The 26088-nt window shown below is 43.5% G+C and overlaps 1 protein-coding gene across 20 annotated transcripts in view; it reads right to left on the bottom strand.

Moving 5' to 3' along the window:
• The window catches only part of CADPS (calcium dependent secretion activator), an 804342-nt gene that overhangs the window by 175893 nt on the left and 602361 nt on the right, over nt 1-26088 (bottom strand). For all 20 annotated transcript variants that reach the window (XM_060307918.1, XM_060307911.1, XM_060307913.1 and 17 more), the window contains 3 exons: nt 20112-20223; nt 11399-11538; nt 1552-1618 (listed from right to left, as the gene is read on the bottom strand). In XM_060307918.1, coding sequence (XP_060163901.1) covers nt 1552-1618; nt 11399-11538; nt 20112-20223 — 319 coding nt within the window. The remainder of the gene's footprint in view (nt 1-1551; nt 1619-11398; nt 11539-20111; nt 20224-26088) is intronic.

Genomic DNA, 26088 nt, shown 5'->3' with positions numbered 1-26088 from the left:
ACCTATCAATGTACCCTTCACAAAATAGGTACTCAATAAATGTTGGTTAGCTGATATTCTGAGGAAATGTATCTCTGGATGAAATGTCTTCCATCACTTATCTGTGGCTTATTTGGATGGTTGGGAATAATTCCAAAGTTTTCCTTTGGTTAATTTATTTTAAGGTTTTGTTGCACCCCATAGTGATTATGAAAGCAAAGATTACCTCTTGCTTCTAGATGCAAGACAGATGCTGTTTGCCTTAGAGACACAGTAGAAGCTTGAGTAGATCTGTAGAAGGTGTAGCCTTAGAAGCTCAGGGTTGGTGGAACTTTCAAGGCCATTTAGACTAAGAGGCAGCTGCTTTTACTGTGAGATTTCAGAATCCATAGTGCTCAAAATACTAGTCAATGCTCATAGCCAACACAATAACCCAGTAAACACCTTTAGTCACTAAATTACAAGTTGACTCACTTTGTGACAGCTTTCAGAGGACAGAATAAATTAACTTCTGGCAAATTGAATTATAGCTCACATGCTCTGGTGAAACTTGCAAATTAAAAAAAGGCAATGACAAATTCCTATGTAAACTGAAAAATCCTGATGCAAAAAGCAAACAAACCAAAAAAAAGGGGGGGCATGGAGATTTTCGAGGACATGCATTACTATTTCTGGAAACTTTTTTTCTTAAAGATACAATGAAGACGGCAATAATATTATTTATATATTACTGATGTATTAGTAACGTCAATATCTATATCTACACCTGCATCTTTATATACAGAGATGTACCCTGCTGCATGGTTAATGATAGTTCCAACTGGGGAAGCCCAAAGTACCTCCAAAAGGAAAATTCCACAGGTATTAGAATCTGAGCTATATGTGCATTCATGAAACAATGTCTACAATGATTGTGTTCAAAAACGAAAAAGCAAGTTGATGAACAACATGAAGAGTTTGATTATTTAAAAAAAGCCTATGTGGAAAGATATATTTAGATGGTTAAACATAATTATAGGGGGTCTGGAAGCCTCAGACATCAAGAAGACTGGAATGTTCTTCCACAGGTGATTCAAAATCAAACTTACTAAACAATGAAAGAGATGCAAAAAGTCCAACTAAATTCTGGCTTTTCTCATAATGACTACCTTAGTGCTTTTAGAAATAGCAGATTCTTCTAAAATAATGTTAGTGTCCCTATTGCCCTAATCAGGCACACACTTGCTCCCTCCCTAGGTTCCTGCATCGCTGGCAGGGGTGGGAGTTTACTGCTCCCACATTTCATATATATTTCTGTATTGTTAGAATTAAAAAATAATGAGCATGCATTAATTTTTAGAACTTGAAAGTGATGTAAAAAGGAAAAGGAGGAGAAGGGAGCGCTCTGGGTACTGGAAATGTTCTGTACCCCTCTGAACGGTGGTTGCATGCATAAGTAATATATAGGAATTCACTGAGTTAAACACTTGAGCTTTGTGCACTTAAGGTAAATTATATCAAAAACATTAATGAATCCTATCGAATCTTTAAAAATAATGGCTCTTAAGACTGATATGAGAGTTGAAGAGTTACCTGCACTAAGACAAAAAATCTTTTCTTCCATCTCTTCCAGACATTCTTACCGATGGCCCATAAATACCTGAAGGAAAGCAAAAAGACCAGAGATGCGTTAATGCTTGAGCTAGTGAGCTGTTTAGCTCGCTTTACCATGAAGCTGGGTGCTCGCAAACAGGGCTCAGGAACAGATTGCAGACTCTGGAGTGTGTGGTTGAGAAGAATGAAGAGCAGCAGGCAGGGTTTACTTTGGTTTGTAGGAGGAATTGTGGCCCATCATCAGACTTGCCTTAGAACCTTGACTGATTCCAGGAAACACCTTGGAAAATGTTACATTGTACCTTAATTTGTTTTTGTGCTAAACGTCTTATAGGTAGGGAAACTCCTGAGAGCTGTTGCACAGGAGAGAAGAAAAGAGTGCTAAATCTCACAACTCCAACTCTTTCACCTCCTGTCAAGTCTCTTTCAGGAAAACCTTTAGTAAACAAAGCAAACCTTGTCTGCTTTTCCTGTAATTCTGGCAAATGTAGTTATGTTACAGAAAGGAAGTTTCAAGTCGGCAGAGAAAGTCCTCCCTACACCCGTCCCTCTCCCCGAATTGCTCTTCTGTTGATGGAAATTAATCTTTATGCAGAAAAAATTTAGTTAAAGGAGGGTTGAGAACAACAAAGGCACACTTCCAAGCTGTCTGGAGATTTCACGGTCAGTGTTACTAATTCATTCCTGAATTACCCTGTTGGCCTGATGGATTGATACACGTTGAACTGGCATTGATCAGGGAAGTGAGGCTGGTGGTTTTCAAGCTCTATTGGACCAAGTGAAGAGAGAGCTGGTCATACTCAAACCCACTCAAATCCTCGAGTTCCAAAACTGGCTTTATGTGCTATCAAAACCCAACTGGACAACTTCCAAATCCCCACTTCACTTGGAATCAGACACAGTTTCTGCTTTGGAACACAATGAAGAATGCACCTAATTAAAATGTACACTGTTTGACAAATTTCAGGGGCTCGTAGCAGTGGCTGGTGGCCTAAGTACTCAGACCTTCATGCCAGGAATGAGTCTTCCGGGTCCTTTTGCTTCCTCATGCTGATTCTTTAATTACCAAGTGCACTTGATTTTTACCTCCTGCCAAGTTCCTTACTTTGCTCACACCTCCACTCTTTCAGTCCCAGCACACATTTTACGGCCATGGTAAACCACAGAGGAAACTCTTAATCGGTTTCACCAGAATGAGTTTCATCCTCCTCCTGGCTGTGGGACGGATCCTACCATCTGCATGTATGAATTTCCCTGCTGAAACTCCTTCAGTGAGTCCCCCCCACTGACACGAGGGGAGCCCGCAACTTTGACCACTCATCTTGCACTTCCATGATTTATCCCAGATCGGTCCATCTGTTGCATGATTTACTTGCCTTTTTTCTTTAAATTGACGTATTTAACAAGAATAAATTTATTTTGAAAGGAAACTTTACATTGTAGCTTTGATATACTAATTTTATATTACATAATGCACATTAAAATACATAAATAACTGCTTAACTAATATATGCTTGTCTGTATACCACGAAACAATCTTGTGTACCATCAGTGGTAAGAAGAGACCCAGGGAAACCTTAGCCTATAGAAACAAAATGGAACATCTTGACCTGGCCTAAAAATGACTTTGTTTGCTAGCTTCTGTGCCTTATGTTACCTGTAATTCCTCACCACACCATAAAGTTGCACACCCCCATAACTTTGCACGTGTTATGGTGCCCGGAATGCCTTCTCCCTGCTCCTTATGTTAGAATTCATATTCTTCCTAAGTTTGAATCCTTACTGTGATGTCATCACCTCCTGGGCCCTGCAGATAATTCTGCTGGTAGTTACAATGATCACACTGCTATAATTTATTTATTTTCATATGTATTGTTTCTATTGGATTGTGAGTTCCTTGAAGGAAGGAAACTTGTTCTCTTTTTCTCAATTTTCCTTTCTAAATTCCTAGCACAGCTTTTGATGTATGGTAGGTGGTCAGTATACATTTGCCATATTTCAGTTAGTTATGAATGCCTTGGGAAACCGGAGCCATCTTTATCAAACTTTCTGATGAGAGTTTCACACATTGCATAGAGACATGCACTCCACTGCCAAGTTCTTTGAGTTTTTTTTTTTTTCCTCCCAAAATATATCCCATCTATTTCTATCTCCACTGCTACTCCCCATTCAAGCTACTATCATGTCTACCCAGACCACAGCAACAGGCTCCTCTCTGGTCTCCCTGCTTTCACTCTAACTCTTTTCATTACATGGCAGACAGAGTGATCTTTTAATGGGCAAATTAGATCAGGAATACACTCCATCTAAATAAGGATGGGAAAATATAGAAGGGTTTTAAGCAGGCAAGTGACACAATTAAATTTCTATTTAAGATGATCCCGGTGGCTGCTGAGTGGTTAATGCACTGTAGATGCAAAAGGCAAGAGAGAAGGCTGGGACACCAGTGAGACGGTTACAGTAGTGCAGACGACAGAAAGAGGATGGTGGCTGGACTGAGGCTGAGGCCGTGGAAATGGCTGGACGGCTGGTAAGTGCATCAGCCCCGAGGCCAACATGGTCAGCTCTGGTTATGTGGATTACCTAGCTGCCCTGGACAGTGTTCTTAACCTTCTTGAAATAATATATGAATGTATCCATGGCAGAAATGGACCTAACAGGAACCTTCAGCCAGGTCCAAGGAGAGACAGGGTTATTGGTCTGTACTGATTAAGAGTATAGTGTTCCAGTTCTAGTGGTTAATCTGAGATGTTGGACAAGATGCTTAACCACTCGGTGCTCTGGAAAACAGGGCCAGGAATGGTCCCTCTCTTGCAGGGTGGTTGTGGAGATTAAACGAGATGATGCTTGTGAAGTATAAGCACGAGGCATGGCAGGAAGTAGATGCATAATAAATATCAGCCTTATTATAAAATATCTTTGAGTACAGAGGTCAGTGTATCGTTACGAGTAGTTATTAATAGCTAAATATGTGACAAGAAATCTCCTTGGACATATGTACATAGGGAAATAGATGAATTAAAAGATAAATAAGACAATGGGTGAAAATTTTTCTATTTTTAGTAATGCCTAGTAACGTTGTAACTCTCATACTTTTCTGGCCGCTACTACCAATTTTTCTTACTTCTTAACTTGAATCCACATAAAGAGATTCAAAACAACAAACACAGCTACGACCTCTAAAGTGTTTATAGTTTTAACTGATGAGAACGGAAGTAGGAAAAGGAGTTCACGTGAACGCACAGAATGTAATTCATATGGTATCATTAATTTTTTCCTTCATGATAAAAATGCTAGCTACTGCTCGTGAAGTCTTACTAGTCTTCTGTGCTGTGCCAGGTACTTTATGTGAATTTATTATACCCACCCGGAAGGGTTAAGAGCTTGAATCTGGAGCTTATGTTGCTTAAGCTTACGTTGCTAACGTTCCTGCATGACCTTGGGCAAGTTACTAAACTTACCTCTACCTCAGTTTTCTCATCTGTACAATGGGGACAGTCATAATGGTACCTACTTCAAGTGTTGCTGTGAGGATTAAAGCAGTTAATGAGACATAAAGCGCTTAGAACAATATCTGGCACAAAGTAAGCAATTATCACTGGGTATGTCATCATGTTATCACTCCTATTTTACAGCTGAGGAAACTGAAGTTCAGAAAGGTCAAGTCATTTCTCCAGGGCGCCAAGCTGGTGAATGACATAGCCAGAATTTACACCCAGAACACTCTGGTTCCAGAGGGCCCCCTTCAGCATGCTATTCTTCCTCTTATAGATGACAAACTTTGGTTTCTTTATTGAACTAAGAACATGAATGGCTATTCCAATCAAACAGAGAGGACTTGTGGTTGAAGGCTTCTGAATGGGAAAGCTGAGTGGGATCAGAGGAAAACGAACAATGCTCCTTTGGGAAGTATCATTTGGTTTGCATGAAAGAAGGTCTTTCCCTCTGAGGCTTCCTCAGAATTTATTGCTAATTTGGCACATACCAGATATCAAAACCAAGAAAAATTGAGGGCTACAATGTACAGTTTCTGTCTAGTCAGCTCTGGTTCTATATTTTCTTAGGTTGAAACACACTCATTAAGCAGAATGAAAAGTACCTGGAGCAGATGGAATTCTGTCATTGTAGACATACAGGTGGCTTCCCCCCTCCAGCTCTTCATTCCATAGACAGATCTACCTGTGTGGGCATTAGTGACCCTCAACTACCTCTTCAGGCTATCCAGATATTTGCAAATCTGGATTTATGAATAGATAATCAACATTCTAGTACAGTGAGCCAAAGTTACCTGAGGGGTTACATCTCAAACTCAAGGTGGAAATACCTAGGTGGGAATTCTGGGTCCTTAGGTCCTTAGGTTTAGCTGCCCCACGCCTCAGTTTAATCAGCTGTAAAATGGGGTTAGCATAGGATCTACTTCATTTGGTTGTTGTGAGGACAGATGGAGATGATGCATGTCAAGTTGTTAGCACAGTAACTGGCCCCCAGTAAGTGCTCAGTAGACCTAACTCTATGCTTCCTGCAAGAAATGCACTTTAAATCTAAAGACACAAAGAGGCAAAAAATAAAAGGATGGGAAAGGAATTACGATGCCAACATTGGTTTTTAAAAAATCTGGAGTGGTTATATTTATTACTGTCACACAAAATAAATTTCAGGATCAAGAATATTACCAGGGATAAAGAAGATCATTTTATAATGATAAAAGGGTCAATTCATCAAGAAGACACAGTAATCTTAAATGTTTATGCATCTAATAACAGAGCTTCAAAATATATGATGCAAAGGTGGACAGAACTCTTAAGTAGAAACAAACAAATCCACAATTATAGTCAGATTTCAATACCTCTATCTCAATAATTTGCAGAAAATCAGTAAAGGTTTAGAAGATTTAAACAACACTATCAACTAACTTGATTTAATTGATCTAATTATAGAAAATAAGCCAATGGGAAATAAAGTGGGATCCTAAATATATTGAATTAGGTCAGTCTAGGTAGTTCTGTTTGAGAGTCTGTGTCAATATGAGTGGTATCTTGGGGACTTATGGGGAAGGGAGAGGAGTGTGATGGTTTTGAAAACAAGAAGTCTAGAGCAATGGCACAGCTAAGAAGGTGGAAAAGGAAAGGGGATTTTAAGAAGCATGGGTAACTATTTTGTCATTCACTTTGAAAGATGTTTTCATTGCACATATAGACTTGAGTACATTAACGGTGTTGCTCCTCTGTCTTCTCACTTGCAATGCTTCTAACAAGAACTGTTTTATCCTTTTCTGTGTAACACTTCTTTGTTCTCTGGCTGCTTTTATGATTTTCTCTCTATCACTCGTTATTAGCTTTATACTTACACTGTACCTTGCTGTAATTTTTTTCATGTTTCTTAAACGTGGGTTTGTTGAACTTTTTGGATGTAAGTTTTATAGCTTTTATTAAATTAAAAATATTCAGCCAAAAAAAAAAAAAAAAGCATAGCTAAGACTTATAAGCTGTGGTGCAATGAATGAATTCCAAGTGGAGTCATGGGAAGCTCTGTATTCTAATCATGTTTCAGGTCCTCAGTTAAGTTGATTTCTTTCATTTCAAATGGAAAGAAATAACACAATTCTAGACCTGGCTCTGATGCTTACTCTGACTTGGGCAAGTGTGTTCACCACTCTAATCCTCAGTTTCCTTATTTGTAGAGATTGACTCATTCACATTCATTTATGCAACAACATTTATTGGACTTATACTACATGTCAGGCCCTGTACTAGCTTCTTCGAACAAAGAAGGCAGATGCCCCTGCTGACAAGGAACTCAAAGTCCAGTGGGGAAGACAGACAACAAAATAATAAATGAAGAAATAGCTGGTATGTGAGATGACTGTAAGTGCTCTGGTGAAAACAAAGCAGAGTAAGAGACAGACAGAGGACACAGATGGGCCAGGAAAGGCATTCCGCTAAGGTATAGAGACACACAGAAATCAAGGTGAGCCATGTGGACATCTGGGTGGGGGAGAAGGGGCATCCAAGGCAGAGGAAACAGTGGGGACAAAGGCCCTGCAGTGGGGGTACACATGAAGTCTTCAGGAAGAGCAAGGAGGCCAGGGAGGCTAGAGCCGTGATCAAGGTCAGATAGTAGTGGTGTCCTTATTAGACAGGGCCTTGTTGCCACAGAGGCAACACTGACTTTTATTTTGAACGAGATGGGGAATCACTGGAGATTTTCCAGCATTCAAGTGGCAGGATCTGACTTGTGTTTTAAAAAAAATTACTCTGGCTTCAGGGTGGGAAAGAGCCTACAAGGGGCAAGGACAGCAGCGGGGGGACTGCTGACAAGACAAGTGCAACAGGTGAGAGGGAGAATGAGGGAGGCCTGGATTCGAATGATGGTGTGGAGGTGGTCATGAGAGGTTGAACTCTAGATTTACCTTGAAGGTGGAGTGACGAGAACGTGATGATGGATGAGATGAAGGGTGAGAGAGAGAGAAAAGTGTCACATGACGCTGAGGATGTTGGTCTGAGCAACTGGGCGAAGGGAGAGGCCATTTATTAAGATGGAGGGATAATAATAACTAATCCTTGGGAGGCTGTTTCAGGGGTAACATGAGATGATGCACGTGAATGCACTTCCTGAACTTGAGAACATCATATGGATATAAAAGATGAAAAATTAGAAAGCCACCGAGGAGATGCTCATTCTCAGATATCCCTAATACTCATGTCTTAAGGCCAAAAGCTAGTGTGGATTTTCTCACTGACATTTTTCTATTCAATAAAGTTATTCTGAATGGCTCAGTGGCTCATTCCAGGAACCACAGTCCACCAACAAGGAGTAATTCACAGTAATTCTGAGGTTTCCTCTAGGTTTTATTTTTTTATTTTTTTTAACATCTTTATTGGGGTATAATTGCTTTACAATGGTGTGTTAGTTTCTGCTTTATAACAAAGTGAATCAGTTATACATGTACATATGTTCCCATATGTCTTCCCTCTTGCATCTCCCTCCCTCCCACCCTCCCTTCCTCTAGGTTTTAATAAACATCGAAGTAGACACAATTTATAACCTCAGAGTTGATTCTTAAAAATTCCTTTCTCTCTCTCATTCTCTAAGCTGTGACACTGTTCTGATATTTCTATCCTCCTTCCCCATATAATAGGGCTTCATAAAGCTATTTTAAGTTTAAATGGAAAAAAAATGTAGTTCACAACATTTTTATTTTCCTTGAATCAGCCCTTGGGTAGCTAAGGTTGTCCAGCCCTGATTTAGGCCACCGTGGGTCTGACAGTGTTTTTAAGGTGCCCACTGTCCACCTTTCAGAGCTGCCCTAGGCCCTCCTGGTATATCTCCCGGCAGGGGTAATTTTTAGATGGCAGCCTAGTAAAATGAAATCACTGTGGAGCCTGTCAGAAGTGAGTTACAGATTTCTTCTATCATCCGTAGGGTCAAGATGGTCTGAAATATGTTAGTAATTTTATGAATGAATCAAGAGAAAAATTTCTTAATCCAGATTGGTTAGAGAACTGAAGAGAATGTGGGAAATGGGAATTTGTCCAATAAGGAAAGTAATACCTATGTCAAGTGTTTGCCGTGGGGATTAAACGAGAGAGAGTTTGTAAAACTCCCAGCACAGAGCTTCAAAGGGGCCTAGAAAGTGGGTTGAGCTACTGATCTTTTTAAGAAGTTTCTTTAAGAAGTAGGTTTAAGGACAGATATATTCATTCATATTTCTGTTTCTCTTTTTTGTCTGCTCTACCCTCTTCACTTCGCCCTCTTTCCCTCCAACCTGCTCACTCATGCTCTCATTCCTTTAGCAAATATTTACCAAGTATTTACGAGCCAATGCTTTGCTTAAGACACAAACGCTGTTCCTGGGTGCTACAGGAACCTAACAGAATTCTCAGATTCTTTGCCTTGAAACTAGGATGTTTATATTGCAGAGGAAGGGATATTAGGGAGAAATCCCATTTAACATTTTGGGAATATATGCCAGTAATAATGATAAGAAGGAGGGAAAGCTGACCTTAGAAACATGTCACAAACATTTTCATGAGATGCTAACTGAGATGAGGCAAAGCTAGCCCTTCATCGTGGACAGTTGAAAAAGGACAGAGTGTATAGCAGGGGACTGGCTCATTCCCCTACAGCCTTCTCACGGCCACAGGCAGAAGAGCTTTGCCAAAATCCCACCTAAAACTCTAGGAATACTTTGGCCTCAAGACAATGCCATGTTCTGATGAACCTAGGGGCAGGACAGGAATAAAGATGCAGACGTAGAGAATAGACTTGAGGACACAGGGAGGGGGAAGGGTAAGCTGGGACTAAGTGAGAGAGTAGCATGGACATATATACACTACCAAATGTAAACTAGATAGCTAGTCGGAAGCAGCCTCATAGCATAGGGAGATCAGCTCTGTGCTTTGTGACCACCTAGAGGGGTGGGATAGGGAGGGTGGGAGGGAGACACAAGAGGGAGGGGATACGGGGATATAGGTATACGTACAGCTGAGTCACTTTGTTATACAGCAGCAACTAACACAACATTGTAAAGCAATTATCCTCTAATAAAGATGTTAAAAAAAAAAAGACAATGACATGGAAATTCTCCAAATCCAAGCCAGAGCTCAGGTTCAGCAGCCAGTCTCTAGTTGGTGGGAGACCTTTGCTTCCTTTGGAGTTCCCCATGCCTGACCCCCTCCAATACCCTCCCTAGTAAGTATCTATCTTTCACTCGAAACTTGAGCCTTCTTTGTTCCCTAGAACTCAGAGGCACCAAGGCCAGGGCGTTGCTCTTTACTCTGCCTGCATGCTGCCGTGGTGTGCTCAGCTGCTGGGATGTGTACCTCCTATCCCGACCACGCCCGCCTGAATCTCTCACGGGCTTCTGTTTAAATCTGTCTTAATCAGTGACCAGCCCCTGGTATTGGGTTTTTGAATTCCCCACATCTCTAGCGCATAACCAAGCTTCAGTTTTCATGTCAGTTTTATTACTTTAAGTCCTTTCACAAACACGTAAGCAGAATGATAGCTGGTTGGCAAATGGTACCTGCAAAATCCTTGGAACACAATCCATTCCCTTCCACTGGTTAAACATTCCCCTAGTCAGAGTTAAATGGCCCAGCTCCTTTCTAAGTGGTCAGATTTTCTGAGATAGAGGTGTCCAAGCAATTTAGTTTAATAGGCAATGGGGCTCAGCACATACCCACTTGCCAAGAAACATTTCCTATACAAACCATTGGTTTGATCTGCAAAATAAAACTACAGTTTACCTATTCTTTTTATCCTACTTGAGATTACTTAATTGGTCATTCCTCTCAAACCTTAAGAAACTGAAGACAGTCATACAATTTCTACTCTCTGGTTAATTTAAATGTTATGCTAAACACTAAAACTGATTCAACGTGAGTTGATTGTTTGAAGGTCCCCTACAGCAACTGCTTACACCTCCTGGGTGTGGTTGTTAATGAAGGTGCAAGTGCATGATTCAGAGAATCTGAAAGATCTGGATGCCTTTAAGGAGGTATGTGAGGCCAGTAAAACCTCTTAGACCAGAACCACCGAGCATGAGTCTAGGAAGGTTTTGAACTGTACTGGAAATTCTATTAGAAAAGGATAAGGCAATGACCCTGTCCTGGTGGTTTAGCAAATGAAAATACAGTAGTCATAAGAATCGAGGAAGCTTATATAGTAAATATCGAAGTCAGGTATTTTAATAATCTCTCATATTTCTTTGGCTTTTCTTCCATGTCGTTCTCTGAAGATCAACTTTTATCTATTTTTATTTTTAAATATTTTAAGAAATGAATGGGGTGGGTCCAAAATTACCACTCGGAGAAGGAACACTTACCCAGAATGCTTCATGTTTTGAGGCTTGTCCATTCGGACGGCAAGTTTGATTTTGAGGTCTTGATCGGGGCAGTTTTTGGAGACTGCCATTTTGTGCCACTCTGACTGTTTGGGGCTGTTGGGAGTGGGATGGAGAATAACCTGCAGGGAAAAAGGACAATCATATTAGCCAGAAAATAGGAACACTGTTATGGGCATGTTTTCATAGACGAGAAACTTGGCTGCTGAGAACTGAGGGTCTCATCCATGTCCCACAGCCAGCGGGAAGGCAGTTAAATGAAGTGGAGGCCTGGGCATCGGACTCAGATCCAAGGCTCCACCTACCAGGGCTGGCTGGTGCCAAGCAGCCCGGGCTGAGGACAAAAATGGCATTCTTTGCTCTCTTCTCTCTCTCTCTGGCTAATTCTGTAAGAGTAGGGGTCACGATTTCTGCTTTTGTACTTCTCTAAAGTTCAGGAGTACTAAAACAACACTGAGCTGAGAATGTACTCCACACATTGTTCTCCTCAAATAAGAAGATGGATGTATAAGAGAAAGAAGTGTCCTTCTATATTAGACAGAACCTCTAGTCTACTCTTTTTTCCATTCATCAGGATTTCTTCCGCTATGTCAAGAGGAGAAATCCTTCCGAGGCTGCAGGGGAAGAGGGAAGGGACCATATCTGATGAGAAATGTGAGACTTAGAGGTGAGAAGGAATGTGCTTAGGGTCCCACATTTCAATGTGATTTCACCTGGACTTGACATCTTATCACACAGCACCCAACCCTGTCCTGGCCCAGAGGGAAGCGCATGCAGCTTGAAGAAGGACCTGTTCTTAGGAAATGCCTTTCACCAGGGTGCTTCAGAGTCGGTGCTATGACTTGCGTCTTTTGTCCCAGTTCTCACAGTCACAGATGCTGTAAATGAACCCAGAAGGGGACCCACTTCTCCAGTAAATCCACTTTTTCAGGATGCGACGAAAGAGTTCTCACTCAGGAGCCACATGGGGTCTAGGAAATGTGCATTCAAGGAGGAGCGAAATATTTGGAAAATCCCCTAAACGAAGGGAATGTGGACGAGCTACAGGCACAACCAAAGCTGGGCCTGCTAAGATCTGTTTCTGTGGTGGCACTGTGCCCTGCTTTGGCGCAGGCTGTCTGTTTTTTCCAGGCACAGGGAAGGCAGGCTCCTTTCCTGGGTTTCTTTCACCTCTGCAGAGGGACAGGAGGGGCTCAGAGTCTCAGGGGTGGACACTCTAGCCTTCTAGGTGCTGTGTCGACCTCACCGCCATCATGCAAGCTTGGCCTGTGCTTGGGGAGTAGACACACACGGCTTTCTGTGTGACTGTGGAACAAGGGTTTTGAGAAGAGTAGATCATTGCAGGAAAATGAAATCAGCCCACTTGATGTGCCTTGCTTGTGCTGATTTTTGACCCCTTCTGATTCCAGGCCCAACCCTCTTTTTTCCACTAAATTCCCTCTCTTCGATGAAAAAAAAAATTGTATATTCTTGCTAAACCCAACATTGGAGGTTTCTCAAGGTCTAATGACACGATTAAAATACAAGAAGGCCTGATTTTTCAAACCGGAGGCTGCCAACTTGTTTTTTTGATCCTGCCCTACTTCAGTAAAATATTTTTGAGCAATGAGCCACATATCTTTAAATAGATCACTAGTAATATAAAAATATATCAATATAATGTATAAATATCAGTCAAATATATATCCATGTATCTTTTACATGATGTATGTTTACTTTGTATTAATATACTACATTATTACATATCTCATAAAACATACACAAATACAGAAGTTTTAAAAAGATGGGCTAGAGAACTCTATTTTTATTTTTAAAAATTCATTTATTTATTGTTTTGGCTGCGCCACGCCGCTCGCGGGATCTTAGTTCCCCGACCGGGGATCGAACCCGTGCCCCCTGCAGTGGAAGTGCGGAGTCCTAACCATTGGACTGCCAGGGAATTCCCCAAAAACTCTATTTTTAAATATCTTGGTAACTGTGGTGGCTTTGTACTATTGTTTGCCATATGTTATGGTACCATATATATGTAAGGCAAGGCTCATTGTTGACGATACTGGATGCGAATCTGTGGTTCAAGCGGACTTGTAGATAAACTCAAAACATTTTCATTGACCTCTCATCCTGAGTGCACCCGTACTGTTTTTATCTCGTGACGTGGATGGCAGAACTACTTGTTAGCAGGACTGATGTCCCCTCTACCATTTTCACGTTGTTTGCCAGGCTTGCAATACCAGTATTATCTTCAGATCATAGCTCTGCTGTAATAGTCTTCTCGGCCAGTTATTCATTTTGTGAGGGTTAATTTAGTAGAAATTCTATCATAAAATGTAACAGTTCACGTGACTGGCACTAGTGAACTGTGATATGCCTTAGGATGCTGGAAGGAAATGAGTAAGTCAGGGTGCCACCGGGTCGTGGAGACCTCTTGTGTTATCTCTCGAGATAACACCTGTCCCTGCGTGTCACCTTGTATCATGTTCCGTATCCTGAGACCCCAGACTGTGGAAGATGGAGAGGAAGGACTTGCCAATCTCAGTGTAGCTGACCTTCTCCGCTGTGCTAGTTTGGGCTGAGAGGTGGGGCTGGGTCGGTGGGTGATGTGTTGGGAAACGAGGAAGGGGAGGAACTGGTAAGAGAAACCCCACCAGGGCCAGAACAGCAGTAGGTAAGGCCCAAGGCCTCCTTCTGCTTCTGCTCGCTTGGCAAATTCAAAGCGGGTGGAGCGCTCTGGGCACCCGGAGCTTGTTAACAGGCCATCCACCATATGGGTCCTGGGCGCGTTTCCCACCGGCAATATAGTGTCCATTCGCCGACACAAATGGCCGCAGCTCACTACTGGCCGCTCCACCGAGGCTTCTTCCCCGACGTGGTCGCTCCCTGGGGACACCTCCTCTCTAGGGTGGATGGAGAGATGAGGTCACCGTAGTCCTCCTCCATCTTCATCCCCACTCTGCCATCTGCCCGACGGGCCAGTGACTCCTTTGTAAGTGTCAGCCCCGCTGAATTATTAGGGTCCTTATGGGCGCACATGCGTCCCGAGCGGTCCACACGTCTCATCTGGGCATTCCAGGCTGCTAGCTGAGCACTCTGTCATCTCAGCCGAGGCTCTGTGCTGTGCTCTGATGTGGTGATGTTGATATGGGAACACAACCCGTCCTCTGCAGTAAGCTGTATGTCAGCCAGCCCCAGCTTCTCTTAGTTACCTGGGCATTTGGGCAGGTCCTTCTGGGGGACGGTTTTACCCTGAGGCTTTACCTGGCTGATCCTCTCAAGCACTTAGCCTCCATGTCTCTCCTTACCTCTGCATTCCCCCGGGAAGGCGTGCCTGCTTTTCAGACTAGATTATGTCCCCTTGCTGTGTGCCTCCCAGGTGTCCTTTCTCTAACAGGGCACTCAACACACTGCATTGTAATTTCTGGTTTTATGTCTCTATTCCTTACGTTCTGTGTGGTTAAGGATTTTTGACTGTCATTATTCCTGTTTGCTCTGTGCATAGCGCAAATGAATGGACACAGTGGGCCCGTAACCCTATCTGATGAGTACAAGGTTGAGAGTATTGCACTGTTGTCAAGAGTGTAGAGGAACAGCCACTCTCTCATGCCTTTTGTGAAATTATAATTGGTGTATACTCTTTAGGGGACAATTTGGTAGTATCTGTCAAAATTCAAATTCCATTCAGCAAGATACTTTTTTGAAATTTATCCTACACACACACACACACACACACACACACACACAGACATATGTGCAAAGAAATAAACTCAAGGTTATTCATAGAGGCATTGTTTATACAGCCAAAGACTGGAAACAATCTAAATAAATTATGATATATCTACACAGTGTATGTAGCTATGGAAACAAAAGGGAAGTCAGTATGGGCTGATACAGACTCATCTCCAAATGTCCTCATATTTCAAGCAAAGTGCAGAGCAGTATGCACACAGTAACTTCCAACTATGCTCCCTTTCTTTATTATTTTAAGAGGGATATATACAAATATGCTTGTATATTTTATGCTTGTACATGCATAGAATATTTCGGGAAGAATGCCCAGTAAATTGAAAACAACGTTTTTCTCTGGGAAAAGATACTCAAGTCAGTTGGGTGGGATCATTAGTTTTCACTATATATCCATTTTGATTATTTTTTTACTATATGCATGAGTTATTTTTCAGTTCAAAGGTTAACAAAAAGGAAACATAAAAATAAAAATGGAACAAACTAAATACTCTTGCATGAGTGAACACAGCACCAGAATCTTGAATGTGGCTATGTCCTGCTAAACTTGGGAAAAATCAGCACGTAGAAACACTTTCCAAGGGGTCCAAAGAATCACTTTAAGAAAAGAGCACTTTTGGGCTTCCCTGGTGGCGCAGTGGTTAAGAATCCGCCTGCCAATGCAGGGGACACAGGTTTGAGCCCTGGTCCGGGAAGATCCCACATGCCGCGGAGCAACTAAGCCTGTGTGCCACAACTACTGAGCCTGTGCTCTAGAGCCCGCGAGCCACAACTACTGAGCCCGCGTGCCACAACTAGTGAAGCCTGTGCACCTAGAGCCTGTGCTCTGCAACAAGAGAAGCCACCGCAATGAAAAGCCCACGCATTGCAATGAAGAGTAGCCCCCGCTTGCCACAACTAGAGAAAGCCCATGCGCAGCAACAAAAGACCCAATGCAGCCAAAGATAGAGAGATAGATAGATAAATAAATTTATATATATAAAAAAAAAAGAGCACTTTTGTCCCCCAGCCACTGTCTGTGGAGGTGCTGCCAGCAGAGGGCGCCCGTCCCACCAGCGCAAGGGCCAGGCAGGTGGGCTCCACCGCAAAGGTGGAAAGTTTTCTGTGGCAGGAAGTATAAACTAGTATCTGGGGGAATGTGTCATGAGACTAGAGGAGAGTATGATTTGTTAAGAGATTAATGGCAAGCTCGTGGCCTTCACCCCAACAGCAGAGCCAAGATTTTTATTTTTGCATAGGGACAACGCAGTGTAGTAAAAACAGAGATGACGTGGCATCATTCCTGGCAAGTCACTTACCTCCTCTGAGCCCCAGTGTAGTGGTCTGTACAGGAGGAGTAATAACTGGACCTTCCTCATAGGATTCAGATAAAGAATCAGTGAGGGGCTGCACACAGAGCCCTCAGGACAGTAGCCTGGCCAGTGGTAAACATGCAACTGTGCATGGGCCCCAACTAACTAGGTGGCTCTGGGGGTGTGTTTCCTGCCTTCCACGGGAATCAATTTTCTCCTCTATAAAGGAAAAGGCTTTGACTAGCCCAGTGTGTTTTAACTTTTTCGAGAGGAACAGCTTTGAGAAGCTGGTGAATGCTTTGGATTAGCAAGTCCAGAAAAATGCACATACGCCCCTCCCCCCAACATGTGTAAACGGTTTCAAGGGGCTCCTGAGACCCATGGAGTGGACTCACGTTGATGGTTCCTGGACTTGCCTCTTCTAACACTGATATTCTAGGTCTCTGAGACTCTCCTGATTCCTGATTCATGTCTTCATGGAAAAAGAAAGGTTTGAAGAAAAAGAAAAGGCAGGGTCCTTCCCCCACTCTGTGTGTCTCTCTTTCCCTAAGGACAGAAGTGAGTATTTGTCATTTCTCAAAGATAATGGGTACAGCTCTTCTTTTCTTTCATTCCCTCCTTTTTTTGTGGGGGGCAAAAAAAAGGGTCAGCCTTGCTATCAGCCTTGTTTACCTTTTGTTGTACTTCCATCTGCGGTCTAGGTCCTAGTAATATGATTCCAGGTCAGTTCTATAGATGAAAGCCAGATTAAGGGATTGAGAAAACAAAGGAAGGGGACTTCCCTGGTGGCGCAGTGGTTAAGAATCTGCCTGCCAAGGCAGGGGACATGGGTTCGAGCCCTGGTCTGGGAAGATCCCACATGCCGTGGAGCAACTAAGTCTGTGCGCCACAACTACTGAGTCTGAGCTCTGGAGCCCGGGAGCCACAACTACTGAGCCCACGTGCCACAACTACTGAAGCCCATGTGCCCAGAGCCTGTGCTCCGCAACAAGAGAAGCCACCGCAATGAGAAGCCCGCACACCGCAACGAAGAGTAGTCCCTGCTCGCCACAACTAGAGAAAGCCTATGTGCAGCAATGAAGACCCAACGCAGCCAAAAATAAACAAATAAATTAATTAAAAACAAAAGAAAGTGTGGTTAATGTGTTCTTGCTGGTGTTCTTAGGTGTGTGTACCTGTGTGCTTGCTTTGGGATATTTTGTCATTTTTCTACAGATGCTGTATCAGAGGCTCAGAGAGGTTAAATGTATTGGCTAATGTCACACAGCTTTCAGAAGGGATTATGCATTCAACCAGTAGAAATGAAATTTATTAAGTCTATGTGCTGGGCTCTGGGTATAGGAATAGGGTGGTGAACAAAATAATTTTAAGTTTCACGGTCATGGTATACTCTCTTGCAATGGGAAGAGGGATGGTGGCAGGGGCAAAAAGGGGGTAGGGCATTAAGAGGTACAAACCACTATGTATAAAATAAGATATAAGGATATATTGTGTAACACAAGGAATACAGCCAATATTTTACAATAACTGTAAATAGAGTATAATCTATAAAAATACTGAATCACAACATTGCACACCTGAAACCAATAACATATTGTAAATTGACTACACTTTAATTTTTAAAAAGGAAAAAAATAGGTTTCTCTCCCATGGAGTTTTCCAGTCCAGTGGGGGAGACAGAAGCCAAAATTTCTGTAAATTCTGTCTCATTGGTGATAGGTTCGGTGGAGGATGTGAATAGGGAGGAGCTGAAGTAGTAAACGAAGGTGGATGGGCAGTCAGCAAAGGGCTCTCTGAGGAGGAGGTGGCATTTATATAGAGAAGCAATAGCCTTTGGAAGAGCTGGGCAGTGGGGAGAGTGCTCCAGGCAGAGACGAGGCCACAACTACTGAGATGAGAAAGAATTCGGTTTATTCGAGGGACTAAAATTTGGGCAGCGATGCTGGTGCATACTGGATGAGGGGAAAGGCGACAGCAAATGAGGCTGGCGAGGTGGGCAGGAGCCAGATCACCCGAGAGTCTGTGGGCTGTGCTACAGAGTTCAGGTTTTACTATAAGCGGTATGGAGTCATGGAAGCATTTTAAGCTAGCAAGGAACAAATCCAACTTGTGTTCTGAAAATCTGTTTGGTACAGAGTCAAGAGCTGAGATGTAAGAAGATATTATAAAGGAAATTATTCAGATAAGAATTATTGGGGACTTCCCTGGCGGTCCAGTGGTTAAGACTCCGTGCTTCCAATGCAGGGGGCGTGGGTTCAAACCCCAGTCGGGGAACTAAGATCTAAGATCCCATATGCCACACAGTGTGGCCCCCCAAAAAAACAGACTACTAGAAAATTTGGGGCCTTCCCTCGTGATCCAGTGGTTAAGACTCTGCCCTCCCAACGCAGGGGGCCTGGGTTCGATCCCTGGTCGGGGAACTAGATCCCTCATGCATGCCACAACTAAGAGTCTGCATGCTACAACTAAAAGAGCCCGTGTGCCGCAACTAAGACCCGGCACAGCCAAATAAATAAATAAATATTTTTTTTAAAAAAGAATTATTATCCCAGTGGTACTCAAAGGGATTGGTACCACCCCTTGAGATGTTTCAGAAATTTGGGAGACATTTTTGGTTGACAAAATAATTGGTGCTGGGCTCCGCTGGTATTGAATGGGCGGGGCCCAGGGATGCTAATCATCCTACAGTGAGCGAGCTACTCCTCAACGATGAGGAAGCGTACAACCCACCTCATTTTTGAATATTCCCACAAGATACGAACGGAGGTAGAAAAAACTGCTGGTGATCAACTGAGTCTAGCTCCTAAATCTTTTTTACATATACACGATAAGCGTGTTTGGCACTTTTCCAGGGAAATCAAGGAAACTTTATTACCAAGATTGGTTTACTGTTTCAGTAAATTACTGATACTTGGGTTTTTGAGCCCCCGTCCTCTGCAGGGGACTTTGTCACCTGCACAGTGATTCTCCATACAGGAAAAGTAAAGACTCCTTCCTTGGGTCTTCGGTACAGTTGTGGTTGAATCTCTACATTTTGAAATTATTATAATTTCCCTTTTATGTATCTTTTATGTTATGTCACTGTGCTGATTTTAAAATTGTTAGGGTGTCAGTTTGTTAAATTATATAATACTTTTGCTTCACGATAGAAAGCGTATTGCACATCCTTGCTCTCAAGGGTGTGTGGGGCTCATGGCGTTGAGAACTCCTGACCTATCTTCTGCAATGCACACAGATTTAAAGAGGGGAAACTGAGGCTTGGCGAGGTTGGGGGTCTTGCCCAAGGTCACACAATCAATGAAGAGTAGAGCCAGGGGGATTCCCTGGTGGTGCAGTGGTTGAGAGTCCACCTGCTGAGGCAGGGGACACGGGTTCGTGCCCCGGTCCGGGAAGATCCCACATGCCGCGGAGTGGCTGGGCCCGTGAGCCATGGCCGCTGAGCCTGCGCGTCTGGAGCCTGTGCTCCGCAACGGGAGAGGCCACAACAGTGAGAGGCCCGCGTACCGCAAAAAAAAAAAAAAAAAAAAAAAAAAAGAGTAGAGCCAGGGAGTCAAACCTCGAAGCTGGGCTTATCAGAAATTGGCAATACTGCCTCTCGGGACCCGGGGACTCCGGCCCTCCACAGCTTCTTGTGATGGAGAATCCTTGTGATGGGGATCACTTACCCGTCCCAGTTCCTTGTCCTCCAAGGCCAGGACTCCTGTGCTCTCTGTGAACAGCTTCACCTTCACGGCGGGCAGTGCATGGGTCGTAGAGAAGTCACCCTGGGTGCCCCAGCTGCAGACAGAATCAGAGAGGTCAGTGCTGAGACCTCCGCCTTGACAACGCTAAACTTAGCCCCGCCTTCTTCCTGGGTCGGGTGAATGCAGGGTTAACCCGAGGCATCGAGGCATGCTGGCTGTCACATCCCCCTCCCCTCCCAAGCTGCCAGAATGACAAAAAGTGTTAATTATCTTGTTAGGCAAATGCAACACAGATGCTCAGAAAGTTGCCAGGGGTCTTCACAGAGCACTAGAAGGAATCACTTGGAATTAGCATGAAATCGAGTTGGTGAGAAATTTGCCCTATGCATTTGCTATCCCTACAAACCATTCCAGGGTAACCACTAATATTTCCTTGCAGCCTTTCCAAGAATCCCTTGTTCTTGGAAACCGCTGTTCTAGATTTTGAGATTGAGTTTCATTCGGCAGGAGCTAACACCTGACCTTACAATGAGACCTCAATAGTAGTGGGAAGGGAGGGAGCCCCATTTCCACTGGCATTCAAAGTTATGTTGAATAGAGCAATGGATGAAGCTTAGTTTAGCCCTGTTAAAGAGGAACAAAGGTCGAAGGATGTGATGTGGGAAACGCTCTTCCCCACTCACTGGTCTCTGGGAATCACAGTAGATCTCCCAAGAGGAGAGCCTGGCCTACCTAGCATCTGGGTAGAGTGCCAGTCTGAACTGACATGAGCCCCTGATGGGCCCCTCAGATGTGATCTTTTCATCATGATTCTTACAGAGCCATCTCCATCCACTCTGTACCAGAAATCAGCATGATCTTCAGGAAGTATCAGCTGGATTGCATTGAGCCCCTGCCCTAAACCCTTCCACGGCACCTGCTCCACTGCACTGGGCACAATCCAGACCCCTTGGTATGGTCTCCCACTCATCCACTCGAGTGTCATGGGCCTCCTGATTGTGCTACCTCAGGGCTGTTGCATGCACGGTTCCTTCTGTTGGCAATGCTTCTCCCCACCCTTCTCTTCACCCGCTACCTCTCTGGGGCTCAGCCAGAGCTGAGAACATGTCCCTTGATCTCCCAGTATCAGTTTCGTTCCAGTGTTAAACTCTCTTGAACATACTGCTTAATTTTCTGTCCTAGCAATCACTGGATTTGTAATAATTGATGTACTTACATGATTGTTTAACAGCTAAATCCTCTAATATTCTGTAAGCTCCATAAGGGCATGGACTGTGTGTTTTGTTTATATTGCATTACCACAGTACTTAGCACACAGAAGACACTTAATAAATATTTGTTGAATAAATAAATTGTGCAAACATATATTCTTTTACAGAACTAGGAAACAGGAATAGATATAATTCTGTACAGAATTTTTTTTTTATTTTGCCTACGTAATGGCCAATTTCCGTACTTCAAGTTACTCATTTGATATTATTTTTAATGACTATAATGTTACACCTGATGGATGCATAATTTATTTAACCATTGTTCTATTATTGAGATTGGGCTGGACATTACTTTTTAATTTCATCTCTGTTTATTTCCTTGGGAAGTGGAGAGTTAAATGGGAGATTGTTTCTTCGTTCATTTGTCAACAAACATGATGGTGCTCCTACAGTGCTGCAGGAACTGTGCTCATCATTGAAAACTTTCGAGTCTTGGGACATCTATTCCCAAAATGCTTTCCGCACAGCTGGTGACCATCCTCCTACCATCTGGGAAAAAGAGTGCAAATCACATGGCTTCTTGCCCACGCTGGGTGTCCCTATTCACTTTTTCTTCTGGCCAATTTAATCACTGCCGTTCTCATGGGCCTTTCCTTGATTAATAGCAGCCTTGACTATTCTACTCTGTGTTCATTGGCTGTTGGTATTTCCTCTTTTGTAAATGACGGAAGCCTGACTTCTAGTGTCAAGGTTGCACTCAATTGAATAAATCCCATTAACTAAACTCAAAGACCTGAGGACTCTAGACTGTGGGTAAGAGAGCACCAGAAGGAGATAAGGAGGTGCCCAGCTCCATGGGGATCCAAGTGTGCAAGAACCACTGAGAGAGCACAACAGTCGCAAGAGAGAAAGGGAGAGGACACGGAGAGGACATGAGACAGGGCGAGAAGCAACAGGTTTCAAACACAACAGCGAAAGGTGAGATGTACACGTGGAAGCTCCTAATTTTGGACATCAGCCACAGCAGCAAGCTCTTAGGACAGGGGAACCCTTGTCCTAGCAAAGGCAACGTGACAAGGCATACGGTTTTGAACCCAGCATTCTTAGTTCAAATCCTGATGAGTCACTTACAAACTGCAGGACTTGGGGCAAGTTAATTAACATCCCTGAACCTCAGTTTCCTGAGCTATAAAATAATATCATTTCACAGAATAGTTATAAAGAGTAAATAGCACCAGGCTTGGAACAGCATAAGAGTCCCCCAGATTTTGGCTACCTTCCCTTCCCCAAATGAGGATACACAAGATGTATTCTAGTAACAGTGATAATCACTTATATTTTGCGTTATCCATTCAACACATATTTATTAAGCACCTACTGAGTATCTGACGCTTCGCTGGGCAAGCAAGATGGACAGTACCCTTCCTATTACACAGGGTAAGAGGTAAAACAGTTCATATTGTACCCATTTCACAGATGAGAAAACTGAGAAAGAACCTCAAGACCTTGTCCATTTTATTCCAGTGAACGGTGATCAAGCTGGGCTGGAACACAAACCTCTTAATTCCCAGTTTATAGCTCTTGCTGCTATTACTGTCATGATTATCAATAACACGCATGACCAATGATTAACAATTTTGGCAAAAAACATGATCATTACTTTACTGTTCATGGTTAATTGTGCTATGAATCTCTTTGGGCATTTTTCATGCTTGGTCATGGAGATAAGGAAGATTCCTGGCAGAAACAAAGAGAGTTCTGGAATGAGATGCTCTAACACTAATCCATGAAGAGGCCTTGATCGCAGGTCCCTGGGAATTCCCCACACTGGATCCCTGGGACACCGTCCTTGAAACTGGTTTATAGGGATTTTCTGGCCTGTTCAGTGGGCACGAACCCAGTCTGCCTGAACCCCTGCGGCTACCCAAGGATGCTCAGCTCATAATGCGTTCAACATGACTCAGACCGTGGGGCAGGGCGAGGTCTCTGAGACCCCATCAGCTGGATGGAGTTGAAGCCACTGGAGGCTGCCCTGACAACCCCTGTGCATTTGGACAGTGAGTTGCTTTTCCCTTCCACCAGGCCTGCAGCTGTGTTCTTGGCTTCCTACCATGACCCTTGGCTCACCTCAAGTTGCTAGGTCGCTACTGAATCCCAATTTATCCACCAGATTTCAAGATGGCTACTTGGCCCAGCGGAGCAGGCCAAAAAAGAAAGTCTAATCAGGACCAGCTATGTCATTCTCAGGGCCCAGTGCAAAACGAAAATGTGGGCTCCTTGTTCAAAAAGCAGGAAAAAGTGCCATTCAAGATACTAAAATACAGTGTTTTCCTTTCTCTGAGGATTTCCTCTGCTCAAACACATGCTCATTATTCCATCAGACCCCACTTAACTGACTCGAGCTCAAAGATCAAATAATTAAGAATGTCAAGACGGCAACGCGGAGCATGAAACCAAATGGTCTGAGTGTGGGACCTGTGCGGCCCCAGCGGTCGCAAGCTCGTGAATCGGGCTCTGAGCCCAAGGCCACCCAGTCTGTTTAGCATGGCCAGAGGATGGGCCATGCAGGGGAGGTCGCTACAGTCACAGGACTCTGTGAAAACCACTCCTGCCTTCTTTGGGTCAATGCTTCCTATTCATAGGGGCCCCAAGGAGATTTAGTTATCAGCACTTTCCCTGCCCCTGTCCCCTTTGGGAAAAAAATCATGAAAACGTCCACTTTTTGTCTTTTTCCGGCCATGCATGGAAAGACCTGACTATAACAAAAACAGCTAATATTTCTTCAGCGCTTCCTATCTGCCAGGCACACAGTCCCATCTCCAAAATGTTAGATGGTCATACGTGTATTTTGTCCTTTTAAGCCCTCTTGGCCATCCTGTGAAATGCTTATAACTATCACCCCCATAGTTACCGATGAGGAAACTGAGGCTCAGAGAGCAGGTTAGTCATGTGTCCAAGGTCACAGGGAGCAAATGGCAAATCTGACTCCACAACCCAAACTCTTAGCCATGCCGCCATGTTGCCTTGCTCCCAAATACCACAACTTGCTCCTCTGTGTCTGGATCCAGTGAGTAACAATTACCTACGGAACTCAACTGGAAAGTTCTGTTTCAAAACGGATGGGACTCTGGGCTGCTCTAGATTTATTTCACACGCTCAATGTACTTCACAGAGCGCTACGTAACCTGCAGACAAATCAGTCCGCGGTGGAACCTTGGCCTTTTGGTGGAGCCGCGTAATGATAAATGGATCTATTTCTCACTGTCGCCTTCTTCTCTGCTCATGTCTTTTCCTTTGCTGAGCACTGGCTGTGGCTATTTAAATGAGTATCTCTTTTAAAAGTTTCCCAGGACTGAAATAAAATTCTGCTTTGATTTGAAAAGACCGGAGGTTGATAGTATTTATGGCAAGGAGCAGTTGGGAAGGTTAACTAACTTCTCTCTGAACATAAAGTACCTAAAGTCAAGTGGGTGAGGTGTCTCACTTCCCTGATCTTATCATATCTGCTACTACACTCACACTGTACAGCTAGCTCACAAAAGCACTAAAAATAGTCACCAATTATCCAGTGCTTATGGTTTGCCAGGCCCTGGGCTGAGGGCTTTTCATGGGTTATCTCATTTAATCCTTCTGACAGTTCTGCAAGATATATCCTGATGATCCCCACTTTATCAATGGAGAAACTAGGACTTGGAGAGGTTAAGTAACTGGGCCAGGGTTTCAAACTATCACAGAGCTGGGCTTCAAACTCAGAGTTTCTGACCTGAAAGCCCATGCATTAAACCGTAGAGCTTTGCTGCTTCTCCGTAACTCATCACACAGTATTAGAGTGTAGTGTGACAATCATCTGTGTGTGTAACTGGCTCTCTCTCTAGATGGTTAATACCCTGGGGCAAGGAGCATAGTGTGTGCATGTGTGTGTGTGTGTGTGTGTGTGTGTGTGTGTGTGTGTGTGTGTGAAATCTACTGTACCAAGCACAGGGCGGCACACAATAAATATTTGTTTAATGACTAGGAAGATGTGACTAATTCAGAATACTCATGTCGCCAGATTCAGGGGATTGTGGAGAGATGCCACACAGGGAATATCCAAGAGTGTGACTGTCCCCTTTAAGCCAAAGTGAGGGTTTATCTCCTTGAGGATCAGATGTTTTGTCAGAGCACACCAACGCTCTGAAGTGTACAGAGTGGCTGGCAGCATGAAGAGGGGACCGAGACGACATAGCAGCAAGGACGGCATTCTGAGGAGCAGGGCGTAGGTCTTTGAAGGTCAAGGAGTGGTTAGCTCATGAGGCCAAGAGCTGGAAGAAATGTGGATGCCGACAGTATGATGTTGGAAAGCACCACTGAGTTACAAAATGAATTACTGTTATTATTTTTGGTCTTTTCAACCAGAAGCAACACAGGCACAGACTATGGAAATGCAGTCACCCACAGTGGCACCTCCAAAAATGAAGGAACATGTAATGACACATGTGTGCTCATTCCAAATCAAATACCTTTTGCAAGAGGCTGGAGAACAAAGAGGAGAACAGTCCAGCTGACGAACCTACATGTGCACATGGTGTTGGATGAAGCTCTGACTTCCACTGCTGAGGGCTCAGACCTCTACTATGCCCTGCATTTAGAAAACACTTCCTGAATGTCTACGACGTGCAAATCACTGTGTTAGGTGCTGCTGTGGACCCAAAGATGCATGAGATATCAGCGCTGCCCTTATGGATGTGATATTCTACTTAGGGTGATGT

The sequence above is a fragment of the Globicephala melas genome, chromosome 11 (genome assembly GCF_963455315.2).
Source record: "Globicephala melas chromosome 11, mGloMel1.2, whole genome shotgun sequence".
Taxonomy (NCBI): domain Eukaryota; kingdom Metazoa; phylum Chordata; class Mammalia; order Artiodactyla; family Delphinidae; genus Globicephala; species Globicephala melas.
This window is presented reverse-complemented; position numbering and strand designations above follow the sequence as displayed.